At 45.1% G+C, this 22,319-nt stretch overlaps 1 protein-coding gene across 2 annotated transcripts in view; it reads left to right on the top strand.

Moving 5' to 3' along the window:
* Positions 1 to 22,319, top strand: part of EIF3D (eukaryotic translation initiation factor 3 subunit D) — a 37,478-nt gene that overhangs the window by 13,731 nt on the left and 1,428 nt on the right. Inside the window, exons 6-16 of one of the 2 annotated variants that reach the window (XM_040359446.1) lie at positions 1,221 to 1,306; positions 1,396 to 1,468; positions 1,654 to 1,775; positions 5,923 to 6,055; positions 12,882 to 13,029; positions 14,976 to 15,106; positions 15,195 to 15,280; positions 19,828 to 19,957; positions 20,097 to 20,239; positions 20,428 to 20,620; positions 20,817 to 20,907. In XM_040359446.1, coding sequence (XP_040215380.1) covers positions 1,221 to 1,306; positions 1,396 to 1,468; positions 1,654 to 1,775; positions 5,923 to 6,055; positions 12,882 to 13,029; positions 14,976 to 15,106; positions 15,195 to 15,280; positions 19,828 to 19,957; positions 20,097 to 20,239; positions 20,428 to 20,620; positions 20,817 to 20,907 — 1,336 coding nt within the window. The remainder of the gene's footprint in view (positions 1 to 1,220; positions 1,307 to 1,395; positions 1,469 to 1,653; positions 1,776 to 5,922; positions 6,056 to 12,881; positions 13,030 to 14,975; positions 15,107 to 15,194; positions 15,281 to 19,827; positions 19,958 to 20,096; positions 20,240 to 20,427; positions 20,621 to 20,816; positions 20,908 to 22,319) is intronic. The other variant, XM_040359447.1, reaches the window with a different exon arrangement.

Below are 22,319 nucleotides of genomic sequence, written 5' to 3' on the forward strand. Positions count from 1 at the left end.
GTCACTCTGGTATCATGGCGGCAGACGAGAGGAACGAGAGTCGCTTCAGGAGCTTCGATCTCGGGTAAGTCATAATGAGCTAGTATGCTATGCATACTAGCTCATTATGTCTTTCTCTTGCAGGTTTTTTTTAAAAGAGGGTTTACTTCCTCTTTAATTTTCTGTGGCTTCTCTGATATAAAGCTCAACCCACTTCCTTGATATCACTCCCCTGCCACTCAGTGCTAACCGTTTTCAGACTATTCTGTTTCGATGTCGACCGATGTGGGGGTTTTCTCTGGCCGTTGCCGATATTTAGAAATTGCAGCGGCCGATTATATGATGCCTATTATAAAATCTAAGTTAAGTAATAAGTTATACAGAAAATGTCTTAAATGAAACATTTATTAAACACAACAAGCCTCCAATCAGTGCACTTGTACGTATAATTTAGATTAAAAAAACGATGATGTAAATTAAATACACAAACGGGTAATCCAAAACTTTTGTACAAAACAAAATGGGCTAACTACTGTTTTTAATGAATAAAAAAGAAAAGTGTATTTTTACCCCAAAAAATTGCATTTGAAAGACCGTTGTGCAGATGCTGTACAACATAAAATATTGCAACAACCTCCATTTTATTCTCTAGGGACTCTGCTTAAATATATATGTTTGGGGGTTCTAAGTGATTTTCTAGCAGAAAATACTGGAGTTTTACTTGTATGCGACACATGCCAGAAAATATTTGGTCTTTTAGCCTGGGCTCACACAAAAATCGGCCAATATATCGGTCGACCTCTAATTAGGTTATATGATGGGTGGAGTTGTTACTTTTCACTTCTGTTTTTTTTTTTTCTTAATGTATAGTGGAACCTCGAATTACGAGCATAATCCGTTCCAGGAGAATGCTTGTAATCCAAAGTACGTGCATATCAAAGCGAGTTTCTCCATTGAAGTCAATGGAAACTAAAATAATTTTGTTCCGCATTGACTTCAATGGCATGCAATACCGCATGTGGCCATGGGTGGGGGGCGCCGGAGAGCCTTCGGAAACGGACGGAAAGGCCAGAGGAATGTCTCAGGAACTGAGTATTTCCGCTCGTCTCCAGCGTTTCCCCACCTCAGGCCAAACCCGGTACTGTCATTGGGAGACAGTGAGGGTAGTATAAACATGTCCAGAGTGGCTTAACCACTTAAACGTCTATTTAGAAGGTAATTTTCACACTTTGTATTTACAGAGAAATATGCGCCGAGATAAAGACAGAAGGAATATGCTTCAGTTCAACATGCAGACCTTACCCAAGAGTGCCAAGCAAAAGGAGAGGTGAGTGAAAATGGTAGAAAAATTGAATGGGCCTAGGTGGTATTTTGGGTAATAAAAGTTTAGCCATAACACTTTATTTGTCATCTCAGGGATCGTCTGAGACTGCAGAAGAAATTCCAGAAACAATTTGGCGTACGCCAAAAATGGGACCAAAAATCTCAGGTAACATTCTGCCTTTACATTTTTTAATTTACCAGTAATTTTTTTACTTGTATTGATCTGATCTTCCTTCTTTCTTCTTTCTTTCTTCTTTCTTCTCCTTTCTTCTTCCTTTCCTTCTTTCTTCTTATTATTCTTCTTCTTCTTCTTCTTCCTCCTTTCCTTCTTTCTTCTTCCTTTACTTCTAGGCACAGCTTAAACCAAGAGACTCCTCTGTAGAGGTGCGCAGTGACTGGGAAGTGAAAGAAGAGATGGATTTTCCCCGCCTCATGAAAATGCGTTATATGGAGGTTTCTGATCCAACGGACATGTGAGCTGCTTTTTTATTTTATTTTTCTCCTCCCTGTATTGAACCATAAATGTTTAAAATGGACAGAATAGATGCGCAGTTTATTGATTTGCCTTAATTTGAATACTGTGCTACTGTATTCTGGAGGCAAGTTTACAGCGGATCCCTTAAATTTGGTTTGTCATACATCATGGCACCCCATATATTTCCAGTGCTCACACATTCTCGAGTTTTTTAGGATTAATGATGAAAAATACAGCTTGTTATATTATCCTAAATAAACCTTTTATCCACCATCACTGAATGTTTGACGTTTTAACCACTTAAGCCCCGGACCATTTTGCAGCGAAATGCCCAGGCCAGGTTTTGCGATTCGGCACTGCGTCGCTTTAACAGACAATTGTGCGACGTGACTCCCAAACAAAATTGGCGTCCTTTTTTCCCCACAAATAGAGCTTTCTTTTGGTGGTATTTGATCACCTCTGCGGTTTTTATTTTTTTGCGCTATAAACAAAAAGAGCGACAATTTTGCTTTTTGCTATAATATCCCCCAAAAACATATCTAAAAAAAAATGTTTTCCTCAGTTTAGGCTGATACGTATTCTCCTACCTATTTTTGGTAAAAAAAATCGCAATAATCGATTATGGGTTGGTTTGCGCAAAATTTATAGCGTTTACAAAATAGGATAGTTTTATTGCATTTTTATTAATTTAATTTTTTTACTACTAATGGCGGCGATCAGCGTTTTTTTTCGTGACTGCGACATTATGGCGGACAATTTTGAGACATTTTTGGGACCATTGTCATTTTCACAGCAAAAAATGCATTTAAATTGCATTGTTGTGAAAATGACAGTTGCAGTTTGGGAGTTAACCACAGGGGGCGCTGTAGGAGTTGGGGTTCACCTAGTGTGTGTGTGCTTACAACTGTAGGGGGGGTGTGGCTGTAGGTCTGACGTCATCGATCGAGTCTCCCTATAAAAGGGATCACTCGATCGATGCAGCCGCCACAGTGAAGAACGGGGAAGCCGTGTTTACACACGGCTCTCCCCGTTCTTCAGCTCCAGGGAGCGATCGTGAGGGGGCGGCTAGAAACGAATAGCCGCGCCCTCGTCCCGGATCGCTCCCCGCGGGTTACCGACCACCGCATGTACGGGGGGGGGGGGGGGTCCCGATCGGACCCGCGGAAAGGCGGGGACGCACATGTACGCCCATATGCCTGTACGTGCCATTCTGTGGACGTATATGTACATGCGGCGGTCGGCAACCGGTTAATGACTAAATATGGGATGTAACACTACATTAGGTGTCTCTTGTAGTGCCAAGTGTAGAAAGAGTGTAACCCCACTCAGATTGAATAAAGATTTCCTCGTGGGTGCTGGACTCGGCTCACCACCGTCAATAGTAATTGAAGAAATTAGATTGGTCGCAGACCATGGAAGGAAGAGCTTCTGTAGAATAGTTTGTCAAGGTGCCAAAGGATGTTAAAGGAACATTGGTAGACCAGTTTCACGCGGATAACTCGTGCTAGTTCACAACAAAAAATGTAGCCCCAAACCTGAGCTGTTTAAATGCTCCACCCAAAAGTGATACAAAAAGCTCAGTTTGATTGGCTGACCAACATGTGTAGCAATTGGGTATAAAGTAGGGCTGTTACTGATTACAATTTTTGTGTTTGATTGTAATTGATTTTTTTTTTTTTTTTATCGATCGACTAATTTCGATTAATTATAACTCGCATACAGATCCAACTACTTTTAGCTGATCTCCTTGCAGGCTGATTTCCAGTGCAGCTACCAACCGCTGGAAAAATGAATAGCAGGATACAAAAAACACACAAAGGCAGCGCTCGATGGAAATAGCATTTAAACTTTTATAGTCTTCAAGCAGATAACAAAATAAATATTGCACTGGAGATAAAATCCATTTAGCTACATAAAATGGTGCGAGTAATACCAAACGGTAAAAACATGTAGCTCAGTATGACGCTGGTATAAAAATGTGTACGATACCACTGCTGAATCTAGATGAGGAGGGGTTAACATCAGTCCATCAGCATGTAGATGTCCCGTGAAGGGAACTATCACAACTCCCAGTGTAACAGCCCTTGCGTGTGGCAGATGGTAAGGTCCCAGATATGACGGCACAGCAAAGGAGCCCTTCAGATGGACACGGCAAGCCCCGCTGTTATCCATGACGTCACCGGATCTCTGACAGAACTCCCTGAAGGCCGGAAGCCGGCGGAGAGCTGAGTAACAATCAAAGAAGAATTTTGATCAATCAAAAAAATTAAAGATTAATCGAGGAATTAATAGTTAATTGCCACAGCCCTAGTATAAAAGAGTAAATATATGCGCTAACCTTTACAAAGTATATAGAACCGGGCGCTGCAGCTCCCATATAGCCTAGATACTGAAGCTAAAATACATATGGATAATGGAAACAAGCACGCATTCACTACTATTCTATTTAAAAAAATGAATAAATGAAAAATAAAGATACCATAAAGGCCCATACACACGATCAGACTTTTTGACAACAAAATTCACAGGTTTTCAAAAAAAAAAAACGACCGTGTGTACGCTCCATCGAACAAACTTTTTCGCTTTTCATCAGACAAATGTTCGCTCTGCAAACGGACAAACTTTTTGGCAGCAAAAGTCCTACCGTGCAAAAATCCTATCGTGTGTACAGAAGTCCATCGGACTTTAGTCCAAAGTACAAACACGCATGCTCAGAACCAATGTTAAAATCAACCAACAATAGCAGAAGTTGTCTAAAGGGTGGCGCTAAAGAGCATAAATAAACACGTGATTTGGTGAAAGTTGGCTGAAAGTCCTGCTGTGTGTATGCATACCATGGCCAACGCCCTGTGAACAAAAACTTACGGAAAAGTTTGTTTGAAGTCCGATCGTGTGTATATGAGGCTTAAAGGGGTTGTAAAGGTAAAAAAAATGTTTCCCTAAATAGCTTCCTTTACCTTAGTGCAGTCCTCCTTCACTTACCTCATCCTTCCATTTTGCTTTTTAAATGTCCCTTTTTCTTCTGAGAAATCCTCACTTCCTGTTCTTCTGTCTAACTCCACACAGTAATGTGAGGCTTTCTCCCTGGTGTGGAGAAAGCCTGTTGAGGGGGAGGGGGCGAGCAGGCAAGTCAGGACACTCTCTACTTTGCAGAGAATGGAGCTGTGTGTTAGTGGGCGTCCTGACACTCCTTCTCGCCCCCTCCCAACTCGAGGCGTTCTCCACACCACTGAATCTAAAAGTGAGAACATATATATGGATTGTGGAATAGCGATCGAATAAAATTGCATAACAAAAACCCATATATATTTTTTTATATACATCTCTAAATATATGTAAAAGTACACACAGGAATATAGACGAGTGTTTGGACATATGAGACCAAACAACCATACAAAAACAATTGCAAGAAGCAGAGATGTAAGAAATGGTATACTAAATAAAAATGAAGCAATGGATATCCAATATTCACAAATGCTACATTAAAGCAATAAATATCCTAAGGAAAATGAGGGCAATCTAAAACCATCCAAGCATCATGATTGATAAAATATTATGACTACCTTGTGGAATCCAATAATGTATGAATACTTAAAGATGGCAAAGAATGACATGACCATAAAAAATAAATCCTGGGAAACTGTCCAGCATGATGGCAAATATCTGTGCAAAAACTCAATGACAACATATCAGTGTCTAGTGTGCCTGTAGTATTTTAGTTTACTGCTGCAAGCTCTAACTTCAGTCTCTTATGCATATTTGAATTCCCAGAGAGTAGGAAGAGCAAGTAGTCCCCGGTCCTTTTAGCTGCCATTTGAGAATTGTCAGGGTTTTGCACAGAGCACCGTAAGCTGCAACAGTCTTCAGCCGCACTGCAGCTTTACGTACAATACAGCGTTAATGTCTGGAGCTTTGGGCAAAGTAGAGCGCTGGAGAGAGGAATAGGGCAAAAGTGATGGAACAATCCCAGCAAGCATTTACTATTTATAATGGGAGGTAGTTTTTATTTTCATGGAGTTTGGCTTTAAGCCCAAATCTTGGGATGCTTCCTTTTTTATCATTTTCTGTTTAAACTAATTTTACATCTCAATATAAAACATTTTGCGGTGTTAATGCTTAATATTTTATTTTTTTTTCTGTGCCAGAGAGTGCTGCGGTAACCTGGAATATTATGACAAAGCTTTTGATCGGATCACCACAAGGAATGAGAGACCCTTAAAAAGTATTAAAAGGATCTTCCACACTGTAACCACCACAGATGACCCCGTTATCCGAAAGGTGATACTTTCTATATACATTTCAAACTTGCCAGTACTTGTAAACTGTCCAATCTGATTTACTGATTATATATATATATATATATATATATATAATCAATGGAAAAAATACTGTGCATACTCTAAAGCATAATAAAGTGAAAGCTGCGACTCAAAAATGTTATAGAACGTAAACGGCAAACAAAAAAGAGAAGGAGTCGCGCTAATAATGATCCTTAATGTGGCAAGTGAAATACACAAAAAATAGACCACTGACTAGTGTGGTCAACAATTATATAAAGTGAATAGTACAGTTGTGGGAGACCACAATGAAAGAGAGAAAAAAGTCCAACGGTGTCATGTATTGACAATTGGTATCCCCAGTGAGGAGTTGATCCACAAACAGTCCAGAATAGTGATGATATAGAACCTCCACCACATGAACACACTGACTCTTACCAAAGCGAGATGATCTCTACATTAGAAGAGATCAAATAAGCATAAAACCAATGGGATCCTTACGGTGATGCCATCAAGCCAAACTGTGAAAGCTGGTGTAATCCTCAAGCTGAGCCTCGATAAAGGTATATGCAGAAAAAGAGGGAACTCGCATAGCGTAAAAACGTAAGATACTTTTATTAAAACAAACAGATTTACACTTACATCAATAATGAAGTCAAGGAGCGTTAAATAAGCCGGCCGGCCGGCTTCCAGATTGTTCAGCCCGTAGTCAGTGTGTTCATGTGGTGGAGGTTCTATATCAGGGATATGCAATTAGCGGACCTCCAGCTGTTGCAGAACTACAAGTCCCATGAGGCATAGCAAGACTGACAGCCACAAGCATGACACCCAGAGGTATGATGGAACTTGTAGTTTTGCAACAGCTGGAGGTCCGCTAATTGCATATCCCTGTTCTATATCATCACTATTCTGGACTGTTTGTGGATCAACTCCTCACTGGGGATACTAATTGTCAATACTTGACACCGTTGGACTTTTTTCTTTCATTGTGGTCTCCCACAACTGTACTATTCACTTTATATAATTGTTGACCACACTAGTCAGTGGTCTATTTTTTGTGTATTTCACTTGTCACATTAAGGATCATTATTAGCGCGACTCCCTCTCTTTTTTTTTTTTTTTTTAATGTGTGTGTGTGTGTGTGTGTGTGTGTATATATATATATATATATATATATATATGTATATGTATATGTATATGTATATATATATATATATGTATGTATGTGTATATATATATATATATATATATATATATATATATATATATATATACATACAATCTCACACACACACACACACACACGTACATAATAATTTCTCTTCCGTTCATGGACAGACACAGCAGCAATTGACCTTAGGGTTATTATCCTCCCTTTTAGGAGATTGACTAGGAAGAAAACAGCATGTTAAGTGTTAAAACACTCCACACAGTACCTCACAGGGGGCGGATCCCCTGGGTACATCCCTCACTCTGCATCATGCAGCCTGTTTTTTTCTGCCTAGCAAAAGGAGATTACATGGCTCCTCTGGGCCCATGTGCTCTGGAGATTTTTTTTAATTTTTTTTTTTTTTTCCCTTGCTTTCCTTTTTTCCCCCCTGCATTTTTGGATCCTGAGATCTTCAATCAACTGCCGACTGGGTGACAGGCTGGATCCTCGATTCTTGTAGTCACCCCCATGCTCGGCCTTCGAGCGTGTTCCGGCTTTTAGCTACACGCTGGGCCGTCCACGACATGCCCTGTTGCTCCAGGGGTGGCCGGTGAGCTATACGCTCCAGGGCACACATATGACTGGGCTCTATGTCCGTGTCACAATGTGCTGGGCCGACACCCATGCCTTAACTGCACGGACGTTGATTCTGTCCGGGATGCCTCCAGCCGGTGGTCGCAGGATAGGTAAGTAGTAGTCCCCTTGCTTTTGCATGGTGGTGCGGCTGGTGCATTCCTGGGGATGTCGATCGGGGGTCCGCCCTACTTTCCTCTTTCCCTTCCTCTCCCTCCTTCCCTGCATTCTGGGTGGTTGGCCGTGAGGTGGGGGGTCCGCCTGGGGGCTCCGTCCTGTGGCTGGGGGCTGTTGGGGGTGCTGTGTGGTTTTTATTGATGCCGTGTGTGCGGGGGGGAGCCTGCCCGGGGATCCTGGGTGTTTTACTGTGTTTCTGCACTATTCACGGCCGCCATTTTGCCGGCGCCGGGCGCCTTTGATGATCGGTACTCAGAAAATTAAGGATTCGGCGGAGACATCGGAGATGTCGGTCCCTTTTGGGTTCCGCAAGCCGCAAAAGTGTTTCCTTGTGTTCCTTATCTGGAAAATAATTTGTACAAGAAATCGGATCGGCCACAGAGTGTTTTTTTCTGTTCCGAAATGCATTGCGGTCCGTTATCCGTTTGAGGAGGACTTCCTAAAAAAGTGGACCTCTCCTCTGTCGGTGGACCCCCCTGTGTCCAGGCTGAGCAAGGCGACCACGTTGCCTGTGGAAGGGGCTCCCGCCTTCAAGGACCCCGCAGATAGAGCGGAGGCTGTGGCCCGCTCCATGTTCACAGTAGTGGGGTCGGCGGTGAGACCTGTCTTGGCCCGGGGCTTTAGTGTCAGACACTTACCGAACAGGCAAAGTTGTTGCTTCAGGAGTTGAAGGCACATGGTGCCCCTGAGGACTGTGTGGCGCTGGCCGACCAGTTGGTGCAGGGCCTAAAATGTGTCTGTGAGTCGGCCCTGGATACGCTTCCCTTGTTCTCCAGGGCTTCGACCTACGCGGTAGTGTTGTACCGCCTTGTCTGGCTGAAGTGTTGGTCTGCGGACCAGTCTTCAAAGAAGGCCTTGGTGGACTTGCCCTTCAAGGGTGAACTGCTTTTTGGGGCGTCTCTGGATGACATCATAAAAGATGCCACGGGAGGTAAGAGCACTCTGCTCCCAACATCTGATAAGGGTAAGGAGCCTCGCTGTAGGCAAGGGCCCTCCTTTACCGCCCCCAATCGTTTTTTTCGTCCGCCCGGTGCGGCAGTTAAACGTTCCCAGGGCGCTGAAGCGCCCCTGGTTCCACAAGCCTGCAGAAAAGCCTGCTTCAGCATGAAGGTCTGCCCCGCCCGTCCCTCGGGTAGGGGGGCCGACTTTGCGGCTCGGTGGAGGTCTCTTGTTCCCAACCCCGGGATTTTGCGAAGTAGTTTCCTCTGGGTGCACGATAGTTTCTCTCTTGTCCGCCAAACAGATTTTTTTCCTTCCAACCTCCAGCTTCCTCGAACGTCGAGAGGCCCTGTTTGGGGCTCTTCAGGATCTGCTGGTCAGGGGGGTGATCGATCCGGTTCCTTTACTGGAACGGTTTCAGGAGTTTTACTCCAATCTGTTTGTAGTCCCCAAGAAGGAAGGGGTCCGTCCAATCTTGGATCTCAAGGCCCTCAACTGTTTTGTTAAAGTGCAAAAGTTCAGGATGGAGTCGTTTCGCTCTGTAGTAGCGGCACTCCAAGGGGATTTCCTGGCGTCCTTGGATATCAAGGACGCGTACTTGCATATTCCCATATGCGCAAAGCACCAGAGATTTCTGCGCTTTGCGTTCGGAGAGGACCACTTTCAATTTGTGGCCCTCCCTTTTCGGCCTGGCTTCGGCACCACAGGTTTTCACCAAGGTGCTCGATCCAATTCTGGCCCTGCTGAGGCAGCGTGGGATCGCTATTGTAGGATACCTGGACGACCTTCTCCTGAGAGCTTCTTCAAGCTCAGAGTTGGAGGTGGATGTGTCTATCGCCTGCCAGACCCTCCGGGAATTTGGTTGGCTGCTGAATGTCCAGAAGTCAGTATTGGTACCGTCTCAGCGTCTGGAATACCTGGGGTTGGTCCTGGATTCCTCGGAGGCAAGAGTTTTCCAACGGAGAAACTACAGACACTGCAATCGGGGGTGCAGCGGTTGGCAACCCAGAAGTGGTCGTCTCTTCGCTTTTACATGCGAGTTCTGGGTCTGATGGTGGCCTCCTTCGAGGCGGTTCCATATGCTCAATTCCACAGTCGCGTTGAGACAAGCTCCCTTAGTCTCTGGATTACCAGGTCCGGGTGAGTCGCCTGGTCAGGTCCCCCCTAGTGTGGTGGCTGACATCTCCGGTACTTAGGGCCGGGAAATCGTTTCTGTCGTGCCATTGGACGGTGGTCACGACGGATGCCAGTGTCTCCGGATGGGGGGGTGTCTGTGTCCAGTCAGCCCAGGGGCGCTGGACTCGGTAAGAGTCCCGCCTGCCAATCAGTGTCCTGGAACTCCGGGTGATCAGGCTGTGCCTCTCCAAGTGGTCTCTGAGACTGCAGGGCCGCCCGGTCAGGATCCAGTTGGACAACTCCACAGCTGTGGCGTATGTCAATCATCAAGGGGGCACACGGAGCTCGGCTGCAGCGGCGGAAGTCGTGCACATCCTCCGGTGGGCCGAAAAAGTACGTTCCGGGTCTGTCGGCCGTGTACATTCCGGGGGTACAGAACTGGCAGACGGACTACCTAAGTCGCCAAACGCTAGACCAAGGAGAATGGTCACTACACCCGGATGTGTTTCAGAGTCTGTGTCTGAAATGGGGCACTCCAGACATGGAACTTCTGGCGTCCTGTCTCAATCGGAAGGTGTCACGGTTCGTGGGCAGACGCGTCGGTGGGGTCACTATCGCCTAATCTACGCCTTCCCTCCTCTGAAGCTTCTTCCTCGTCTGTTGCGAAGAGTGGAAGCCGAGGGGATACCAACAATCCTGATTGCTCCGGATTGGCCTTGCAGTCCCTGGTACGCAGGTCTGGTGGCAGACGCTTCTTGGCGCCTGCCCCTGCGAGAGGATCTTCTGTCGCAGGGCCCTATCTTTCATCCTGCTTTACAGTCGTTGGCTTTAACGGCGTGGCTATTGAGCCAGGTGCTGAAGGATCGAGGCCTGTCGGATCGTACGTGGAAGGCTTACATCTCTGTGTGAGATTAATTGGCTCCCCCGTACATACATGATGTCCCGGATTCTGCTGTTCTTACAGCGTGGAGTGGAGCAGGCTCTCGCCTTAAAGCGGAGTTCCGGCCACAATTTCACTTTTTAAATCTAAATACCCCTGTAATACACAAGCCTAATGTATTCTAGTAAAGTTAGTCTGTAAACTCAGGTCCGTTTTGTTAGGTTGTTACAGCATTTAGACACTTTATAAAATAGAAATTGACTGGGGCCATCTTAAGTGTGGGCATCATGAAGCCAGACTGTATGACTTCCTGGATTTCAGCCTTGCAGATCTCGCACATGCTCAGTGCTGCACAAGCAGTGTACTAGGTTTCAGATCAGGTTTCAGCACCTGTACTGTCCAAGTCACATGATTCTTCGAGACTGGGGAGTGCACAGACTCCTGGAAAGTTACACCCACTACATTCCCAGGAGTCTGTGCGGTGTAGGTTAGGAAGCTTAAGTACCTAGGTGCAGGAAGAGGGAAGATGAACTATTCTGCCTAGCAACAACACTTTGAAGAAAAACATTTTTTTTTTTTAGATGCTTTCAAGGACTGACATTTTTTAAAACTACTGATGTAATGTTATGTTTATGGGTGGAACTCCAGATTTAAGGGGCAGATTTCGGCTTTGGCTGTTTTCTTTCAGCGACCCTTGGCGGCGCACTCTCTGGTGCGTACATTTGTGCAGGGGGTTCGACATGTGGACCCTCCTGTGCGGCTTCCACTGCCTCCGTGGGACTTGAATTTAGTTCACTCGGTACTTCCAAAGCCTCAGTTTGAGGAAAATCCCTTTATTGACTCTTTCCCAGAAGGTGGTTTTTCTGGTGGCAGTTACATCGTTTCAGACGGGTGTCTGAATTAGCGGCCTTGTCTTGCAAGGCCTCTTACTTGGTCATCCACAGGGATAAGGTGGTGCTGCGTCGCAGCCGTCATTCCTTCCTAAGGTTGTTTTGGCCTTTCACATTAATGAGGACATTGTTCTTCCATCCTTGTGTCCTTGGCCGGCGAACCCAAAAGAGTCTGTGTTGCATTCCTTGGACGTGGTTCGAGCTCTACGGGTGTGCCTGTCTGCTACGGCTCTGTTTCGGAGGTCGGATTCACTGTTCGTGTCAGTGACTGGTCCGAAGAAGGGTTTGGCGGTCTCGTCGGCCACCATTTCTAGGTGGATCAGGCATGTTGTGCTTCAGGCCTATGCCCTTAAGGGGCGGGCGCCTCCCTTCCCTGTTACGGCGCAAGCGACCAGTGCAATTGGTGCCTCTTGGGCTTTCCACCATCAAGCGTCTGTTTTACAGGAGTGTAAGGCAGCGACCTGGTCGTCAGTCCACACCTTCTCAAAGTTTTACAAGGTGGATGTTAGTGCATCTTCAGATGCCTCCTTCGGCCGCAAGGTGTTACAGGCGGCTGTTTAAGGTTGAAGTTCCTCCGTTGAGGAGCTCTGGTTTGTTTGGGGGTGAAGTTTAGTTTGCTGTGTTTTCCCACTCCTCAATTTTTGACACTGCTTGGGGACGTCCCTAAGGTCAATTGCTGCTGTGTCCGTCCATGAACGGAAGAGAAAATAGGATTTTTGTAAAATCCATTTCTCTGAGTTCATGGACGGACACAGCACCCACCCCTCCTTTTGTTTTGTACTGCTTGTTTACTGAGGCTGCATGATGCAGAGAGGGATGTACCCGGGGGATCCGCCCCCTGGGAGGTACTGTGTGGAGTGTTTTAACACTTAACATGCTGTTTTCTGCCTAGTCAATCTCCTAAAAGGGGGGATAATAACCCTAAGGTCAATTGCTGCGGTGTCCGTCCATGAACTCAGAGAAATGGATTTTACGGTGAGTACAAAAAACCTATTCTCTAATAGATGACTTGTAATCTGATGACATTCTTGTTTGTCCACAGCTGGCTAAAACACAAGGCAATGTCTTTGCAACAGATGCTATTCTGGCAACCCTTATGTGCTGCACTCGATCTGTCAATTCTTGGGACATTGTGGTTCAGAGAGTAGGATCCAAGATATTCTTTGACAAAAGAGACAACTCGGACTTTGGTAAGCATTTAGCACTTTTATTTCCCAGTTAACTTCTATCAAGCTATTATTGCAATTATTTTGAAGCTGGACTGCAGGAAACTTGAACATTCTCCCCTGCAGGGGTTAACTGCTGGTTTAGTCCAAGGGAACAGTAAACACTTTTTTTCTTACCTGATCCTCTGTCATGCTTTGGCATTGGACTGTCCATTTCCCCCATCTAATGCAGACCTATGGGGCCTGCATTGGTCTTGATGACGTTGGGACCTTAGTCCACCGGAGCATAAGGGAGACGAGGAGCAGTCGATTTTGTAGCTGCAAAGAAGAACTCCGGGATAGTGATAAAATTTGCACATTTAACTGTGTATTTAAGGAGAACTACAAATGTGAAGCGAATGGGCTCACTGCATGGACACTCTGATCCGTGTTCCTTGTTGAACAGGTACACTAGATCAGTGTCCATGCCTGACGGCACGGCGATCTGCTTGTTTACATCGGCAGGCCGCCTTTCTGTCTCTGCGGGGAGCGGCCGCAGGAAGTTGGGCTTTGGAGTACATAAATTCCATCAGACACTGGTTGTTCAGAATGGATAGCACTTCTGTTGGTGTAGAGAAGATTTCCATCTTTCTAGCTATTTCTAGGCGAGTGGCTGTAAGGATATGGGATACGATTGTATGGGTATAGCTAGGCCAGAGATCAAAATCCAGACCCAAAATGACCATCTCAGGGGAACAGAGGTTGAAGTGATGAGGAAAGAAATTTTGTCAAGGATAGACTTTAAGGCTTGGACAATACTACCAGATGTGTAGAGAAGTCTTGGTGTCCAAAGTTTGCATCGGGTACACACATGTAAATTTGTGCAAGTTTAGAGGGAGTTGGGTATCAATTGTGTAACTGTTTTTCTGAGCGCATTCCCAGTGGAGTATACATCGGGAGACCTTTAGTGGCCTTTGTAGGGACTGGTACCATTGTTGAGGGGAAATAGTTGAGAAGCTGTTCCCAATGTAGCATTGCGGGAGATTTTGAGCTGTGGAGTTTGTAGATGAATGATATGTAACTTTGTTGAGGGGGGGTTTCCTGATCATAGAATGTTATGAGTTGCCAGTAGAAGGGGTTGTGGAGAGGAGGGGGTGAATGATGTCCTGATCTACTGTTTCATCAGAGGATGCCTTGCATTCATTGAAAGGTGCCAAGTGATTGATTGTTTTATCAATGTAAGAGGAGGAAAGTTCCTGCAGCATTGTTGGATGTTTAAAACATGCTTTACATTTATTTTCTCCATCAGCCCATCCCCGACAGTTATTAGCTGTTGTATCTTAGGCCCATTTCACACAGCAAGCCCACTTGGCTCTGCCTGTCCACTTTTCAGGCAGATCCAAGCAAGACATCCATTGACTCCTATGGAGAGACGGATGTCACAGATGTGTCATGCTGACACCCTTCTGGCATCCGATCCGCTAAAATCAGACGTATGGTGATACATTCGCCATATATCTGATTGGGTAAGATGTGATGAAAATGGACTTGCTGTCCGCTTTCTCCAAATGAATCGGCAGTGCTCTGACAGGCCCCCTCCCCGCTCAGCGGATCCACCTCATGTGAATGAGGCCATAGATTGTAAGCTCTAACAGGTAGGGCCTTCTGATTCCTACTGTATTGTAATTGTACCGTCTGCCTTTTGTTAAGCACTGTGTAAACTGTTGACACTATATAAATTCTGTATAATGGGTAACTACACTGACCCAATTAAAATGAATCCCCCTCCCAATGTGAGTGCTTCTCTGGGATGCTTTTGAGGACTGAAATGAAGACTGATTCAAATGCTAATTCTGTATCCATGAATCCTAGGAAAATTATACCTTTTAGTATTTAAAGCGGAACTTCACCCAAAAGGGGACGTTTTTGCTCTTCCCATTCCTGAAACTCCCAAGCCTGCCCTGTCATAACTGTTTAATGTTCCTGTATAGATCTTCTGACAGTCAGTGAAACAGCCAATGAACCTCCTCAAGATGAAGTGAATTCCCTGAACTGTCCTAGGAATTTGGCCATGGAAGCCACATATATCAACCACAACTTCTCCCAGCAGTGTTTGCAGATGGTGAGTGAAGTGGTGCGCTCGAATGGCTGTTTTAATGGCTTGTTGTGAAAGACCAACATTCTGACTGTATATTCGATTTATCCCACAGGGCAAGGAAAAGTACAAATTTCCCAATTCCAACCCCTTTATGGAGGATGATGTGGATAAAAATGAGGTGGCATCTGTAGGTTACAGGTTAGTGACTTCTCCTTCCTTCCTTCCCTCCTCTCTACTAGGAAAATCCATGTATGCGCTAGTTAAAAAACTTCATATGCTTAAATGGAATATATGCTTATTATACATGGTTATTTACTTCTGAACTCATAGCGAGAGATGCAAATGATTAACAGACTGCTTTTCCTTGGGTGTTGGCAATTTCAGGCAAGAAGTAAAAGTATTCAGGCAGGTTTGAATCTCATTCATGACTCTGCCCAAAACGCCTAAACACCCAGAACTCCAGCTATGTTATCCCAGAGTTTAAAAATGTAAGTCAAACCTGCAAAATGTTTCTTTTTGAAGCTTTGACTAAGCACTGTTGAAAGAGTGAACACGTCGGCTTTTTTTATCCTGTACCCTGCTGTGGTTTGTACTTTATTTTGCACAATAAAGGCATTTTTATTGTAGTGCGGCTGTCCAGACCTTCCCTCTTTTTAAAGTAAATCAGTGTCTGTAGCGTACATAATGTACACAGGCATGAGTAATTGCCTGAATATATATACTCGCTGGCTCCTTTTTTTTTTGGTATACATTTTTCAGTAAAAAAAAAGCATGGCAGCAACAAAATTCATTTATGCGTCTAGATGTATTGAAGACGGCTTTCTGAAGTTATTATTGGTGAAAAATGGGGCATGGGTTTTGGTGCTAGATAGGATGGTGGGAGTATTTCAAAAACTGCTTATATACTGCTATTTTTACGCATAGTGTTCTCTAGAGCAGGATTCCCCAACCCCCTGTCCGCGGCCCACTGCTGGGCCGTAGCCTATTTGCAGCCGGGCCGCCAAGGCTGCACTGTGTGAGGTGCGACGGCGGGCAAGCAGAGAGATGATATCTCAACGCCCGCCCGGATCACGGCACTTCCGCCCACACACTGCAGCAGCCTGAGCTCTACAGCCAGGCAGTGGAGACTGGAGAGAGAGGACGGAGCCGTGGCTCTGTAGGTGTCCTGGGGAGGAGGCGGGGCCAGCACTATGTTGTCCGGAGGAGACACATTCCAAGCAGCAAAAAGTCAATGGTTCCTGCTACTCTGGAGACGCAGATCGCGCCCCCCCCCCCCCCCAATGTGCCACTGGAGTGCTGCGCTGAGCAATCCCCGCTCACCCGGAGGAGGCGTACGGCACCTGTTAAGCTGAGGGCCCCGCGTGGGAGGATGCCTAACCAGGGCTGTATGAAGCCGATGTGAGGCAGGAAAGAAGGTGTCATGCCACAACCCCCTTCTGCAGCCAGCTACCATCATCGGAGAGAGTCAGCCCCCACCCCTGCTCCTCCAGCATCCCTCAGCCATTGGTCTTTATAGCCACCTCCGCTCCATCCCCCTACTCCCTTCCTCCTGATCCTCAGTGCCACACTCAGGGCAGCACAGTTCTGTGCCAGTGTGTCAACCTGTGCTTGACAGCCCCTGACCCCTCCACCCTGCACTTACCCCCACCTATGCAGGGCACCACTGCAGGGGTCGGGAGGTCCCAACCCAGTCCTGTGCTGATGCTCGGTTGTGGTGGGCCGGGGGCGCTCTGCATCCTATGTTGGCACTGCCTGCTGATTGGCTACCTCCTTTACTGGCACCAGCACCACGATAGAACACTGACACCACCCAGATAGTGCTCTGTATCTGGGTGCCGGTGTCAGTGCTCTGTATCTGGGTGCCGGTGTCAGTGCTCTGTATCTGGGTGCCGGTGTCAGTGCTCTGTATCTGGGTGCCGGTGTCAGTGCTCTGTATCTGGTGGCATGCGACTGTGGCAATCTGCATCTGGAGGCATGACTGTGGCATGTGGCAATCTGCATCTGGTGGCATGTGGCAATCTGCATTATGAGTTTAACTATTTCATTTTATATTACAATTATAATTGTAATAAAAGTAATGCGCTTCAATCATCCTGACACCATATTAACCATGGTGTTGTGGTGATTGTGGTGATTGAAGTGCCAACACCAGCCATTTCCTGACAAATTGGCCGCGAAAAACCGCATCGTCGGTCCGCATCATGATGCGGGCCTTGGCACAATTTTCATCCACAATGCCGGTCCCCGGTGCCAAAAAGGTTGGGGACCACTGCTCTAGAGTATAGAGATCATGGTAAAATTGAGAAACTATCCACTGAGCGACAATTATGTGCAGTGGCAGCTGTTGCAAACTTTTTGGGGAGGGGGGTTAGCAAACTCCACCCACACACCCCATCGCTCTCTCGATCCCTGCTTTGCTCGCCTGCCAGTTTGCCCGCCAGTCCCACTTACCCCATCAACATTGCCACTACTGCCCCATCATAGTACTCTTAAAAATCATTAGTACATGCTGTGGCGGTGCTGTCCCTTAGCCTCTGTAAACAGAACTCTGATGCTGCCCTTGTATGCTCCAGCCGCCTCCACCACCGCTGATCACTGCATAAGGGACTTTGGTAGCAATGGCAACAAAAGATTGGCTACCCTTTATTTTTTTAGTGGCGCTGGACGCCTCCTTGCATTGCGTCAGGATACAATGCAAAGCTGGCAATGATGCGAGGGGCTGCAGAGCAGTAATTAAAAAAAAAAAAAACTTCAATAAAGTAAATTTTGGTCTCCTCTGACCACCTTAAATACACCATGAAGATTCTGAGGCCACATGGAAAAAAGTGTTGTGGTTAGATGAGACTAAAATTGGATTATTTGACCTCAACACCAAATGATATGTCTCGCAGAAATCCAATACAGCGCACTATCCAAATAACATCATGACTACAGTAAAAGCACAAAGGTGGTAATATCCTGTTATGGGGCATTTTTCTGCAACAGAGACTGGAGCACTTATGTATAGAAGAAAAATGGATGGAGCATCAAATTCTTGACTAAAATCTGCTGCCCTCTGCTAGAAAGTTGTCAATGGGAGGGTTTACCTTCCAACATGACTGGCCCAAAACTCACAGCAAAAATGGCCACACAGTGGTTTATGGAGAAAAGGGTGAATGTCCTTGTATGGCCTAGTCAAAGCCCAGACTTATTCCACAGATTTTCAGACGTGGTTTGACTTTAAGACTGCAGTCCACAATCGGTCACCATTAAATGTAACTGTACTTGAGCAGTTATGCAAAGAGTGGGCAAATTGCAAAGTCTAGCTGTGCAACGCAAGTCAAGACATATCCCAACAGACTCGGCTCTGGTTCACATTGCAGCGATTTGACATGTCAAATCGCATGCCAAATCGGCGACTATTAATGGCAATGGCATTGTGTGAATTGGTGCAACGCTGCACCAATTCTTAAAAGTAGTTTCTGTACTAATTTTGGCGACTTTTTTTTTTTTTTGGCAACCCGCACAGATGTCTCTGAAAACGGCCCCGAAGTCGGGACTGACATGCGGGAATGAATTGTGCGATTTCAGCTCAAATTTCATTACCACTGTCAAGCCTCAAACACACGACCGGTTTTCCCGTCGGGAAAACTCCCATGAGAGCTTTTGGCCGGGAAAACCGTCCGTGTGTGCTCCACACGCTCCATCGCCGTTTTCCAGACAGGAAAACTGCCGGAAAAAAAAAAGAACCAGCTCTTTATTTTTTTTACCCTGCGATGGAGCATACAATGGGCCGGTATTCCCGACCAAAGCTCTCATGGAACCCCAGTCGTGTGTAGGGGGTTCTCTGGATTCCCGGAGGACTTTTTACCGCCGGGAATCCCGTACGTGTGTACGAGGCTTCTGTGTGAACCTGGGCTTAAGGCTGTAATTAAATCAAAAATGTTGTCCAACAAAATACTGGAATAAAGGGATGATCCCTTTTCCAACTCGGTGTTTCTGTTTTTAAATGGGGTGGGTTTTTCTTTTTCCTTGACATTGTGGTATATCTTTCACTTGGATGTTATAAGTTGCACTAGTAAATTCAGCTGGATAAAACAAAAATGGTCCATCTTTATTTCAGGCTGCGATTCTTTTCTATACCCGCTGTACATTTAACTTTCAGAAAATTATTTGAGTTGGGTATTCCGCGGTTCCACCTCACTACTAGAAGGCTTTTGATATGGTAGTTAACCACTTGCCAACCAGTCACATACCGGTACATCACTGGACTTCAAGTGGTTATACTGGGATAACCTAGTGGCTAACTAGGAGCTGGATAGCTTTTACCACCAATGGGAGGGGATATTAGTTTCTAATTCTGCTCATCTGAAAACTTAGAGAGGCAGCATGTTTCAGTCTCTGGCAGATCATAGCTGGCTCTGTTTGGTTTTGTCAGTCTGGCTAAAACCAGCTTTTTTAGGCTTGGTTCACACGATTGCAAATTGGATGCGAGTTTCACCACATCCAATTCGCATAGCAAAAGATTGTGACTGGCTCTCTATGGAGACGGTTCACACATTTCAGCAGTGGGTCCGGAACAAATTGCACAGGAGCCCTGTGTGTTTCTTGATCCGATTTGTGCTGAAATCGGACATGAAATGGTGGATGGAGACGCACTGGACTCCTGCTGTGAGCTGATGCATTCTCCAGTGTGAACCCAGCCTAAATGCATTGCTTCTTCTTCAGGAAACTGGCTCATTAATTGAATTTGTTTATGTAAACAGATATCGACGCTGGAAACTTGGAGATGATATTGATCTGGTGGTGCGGTGTGAACACGATGGAGTGATGACAGGCGCAAACGGGGAAGTGTCATTTGTGAACGTAAAGACCTTGAATGAGTGGGACTCTCGGGTAAACAAAGCCACATTTTTAAACTTATTTTTTTTTATTATTTGTCTGTGCCAGCTGTGAAAAATGCATGATTTATGGCCATCAGTGTTGTGGTTTTATTATTATTATTTTGTTATTCCCCCCCCCAATCCATCTTTAGCATTGTAATGGTGTAGACTGGAGGCAGAAGCTGGACTCTCAAAGAGGAGCTGTGATCGCCACCGAGCTGAAGAATAATAGCTACAAGCTTGCAAGGTGGACTTGCTGTGCTCTGCTGGCAGGATCAGAATACCTTAAACTGGGGTATGTATATGCATTTATATTGATTTTTCTATAAAATTTGTAAGGTACAAGTGCTTGGTTCATTTTTATAGCCAACGTGGAGTAACAACTATCTCGGATCTGGTTGCTAGCTGCTGCAAACTTTTTTTTTTTTTTTTTAAGGTTCCCTGAAACAGTCAGGTAAACACCAGTTTTGTTTTCCCCCCTAGATATGTGTCTCGTTATCATGTCAAGGATTCCTCTCGTCATGTTGTTCTCGGTACTCAGCAGTTCAAGCCCAATGAGTTTGCCAACCAGATTAACTTAAGCATGGAGAATGCCTGGGGTATCTTACGGTGTGTGGTGGACGTTTGCATGAAGCTTGATGAAGGCAAATATCTCATCCTGAAGGACCCCAACAAGGCAAGTATAGATTCTAGCACAGGGCCTGCTGTATTTTTGCTATGCTCCATGGTTTGCTAATCCTGTTTCTAACACGTTGGAGCCGATTTTTAAATATATGATTTAGTGTGGTTTCTGGTCTAACTATGTTATTGCGTGTGGTTTCATTAAAAGAGTGGTGGGCTTTATTTTTGTTTTCCCCTCTCTCCTTTTACAGCAAGTTATTAGAGTATACAGCCTGCCTGATGGTACTTTCAGTTCAGATGATGACGATGATGAAGATGAGGAAGAGGAGGAGGAAGTAGAAGGTGAGTACTGTGAAGTATGAACATTTAACAGATTTATTAAAACCAGGAGTCTTGTGAGTAGACCTGAAAGTCTAAGCTGCGCTGCATACTTTTTTTTTCTTGTTCCGGGTCACAAGATTCATAGACTTTTTTTTGGTTCTACTGCTGCCTACAGGGGGATTTGGACACTGGCAGACAAACAGTGACCAGCCTAGTATAACCCATCCCAATCCCAGTTTGTGTGTGTGTGTGTTTTTTTTTTTTAAGGTTATTTTTTTTATAATTTCACAAGCTGCTTGGGCTAATCTTTTTGCAGCTATTTGGATTGGTATATCCTTGGCAATAGTTTTGGAGGTTTTACCCAGACCCTGTTGGAATGGACATTACCTAGGCCTGCCTGTAATGGGGTATTTTTGGCATTGGGCTCTCCATTGTGGCACTTTCCAGACTATTGTGTAGCCACGGTTCTAGGTCCGCAGACAACCTCTGGTATGGCCCTTTCTCTGAGGACTCGTTTATAGGCCCTTATCGACTGAACAATAGGGGCCCTTTATTTTATTAGAACCATTGGGAGCCACAGTGTGTGTGTATGTGTATGTATATATATATATATATATATATATATATATATATATATATATATATATATATATATATATATATATATATATATATATATATATATATATATATATATAAAAATATATTTATTACAAGAGATGCAGTTTCACCTTGGTTAGTCCTTGCTAAAATGGCCTGGCCACCTTCCAGACTTCTGAACCTTTGTGTGCTTTTAACAGCTGGTTTGTAAATACTGAAGGTTTTACCTGATATTCTAAGCCAAGTATTCCTTTTATGTGGCTCCCCTCCTGGGATCCCTTAGAGCCCCCAAGACTTTCTTGCCTGTGTGGCTATCAAGGATGCACACTTGCATGTCCCTATTTTTCCAGCACATCAGTGATTCCTTTGCTCTGGGCCCACCAACACTTTCAGTTTATGGCCCTGACATTTTTGATCACCAAGGTTAGCCCCTCTTACATTCCAAGGACCTTCCTATTGGGATATCTGGACAATTTCATGGTAAGGGAGCAGCCAACACAAGTCTTGACCAACAATGTGACACAGACAATTGAAACCCTGAAGGTTTTGTTGGATCTAAAACCTGCAGAAGTATTGGCAATGACTTATTGTTTGGAGTGTCTGGGTGTTCTAGCCATAGCTCAGTTTCAGACTCTGCTCCCAAACTCTTCTATCCAAGAGTCTTGCAAGAGATTCATTGGACTGAGGGCAGCCTCGTTTAAGGCATTGCCATTTGCGTGGATCCCTCCAGACCCTCCTAGCTGAATATAATGTGATCTTGGGACATTTTGGTTCAGTCTCTAAACAATTTGTTGTCTGTCATCGAGGTCCGTGCTGTCTGGGCCTAGTGGCTT

The sequence above is a fragment of the Rana temporaria genome, chromosome 7, assembly GCF_905171775.1.
Source record: "Rana temporaria chromosome 7, aRanTem1.1, whole genome shotgun sequence".
NCBI lineage: Eukaryota > Metazoa > Chordata > Amphibia > Anura > Ranidae > Rana > Rana temporaria.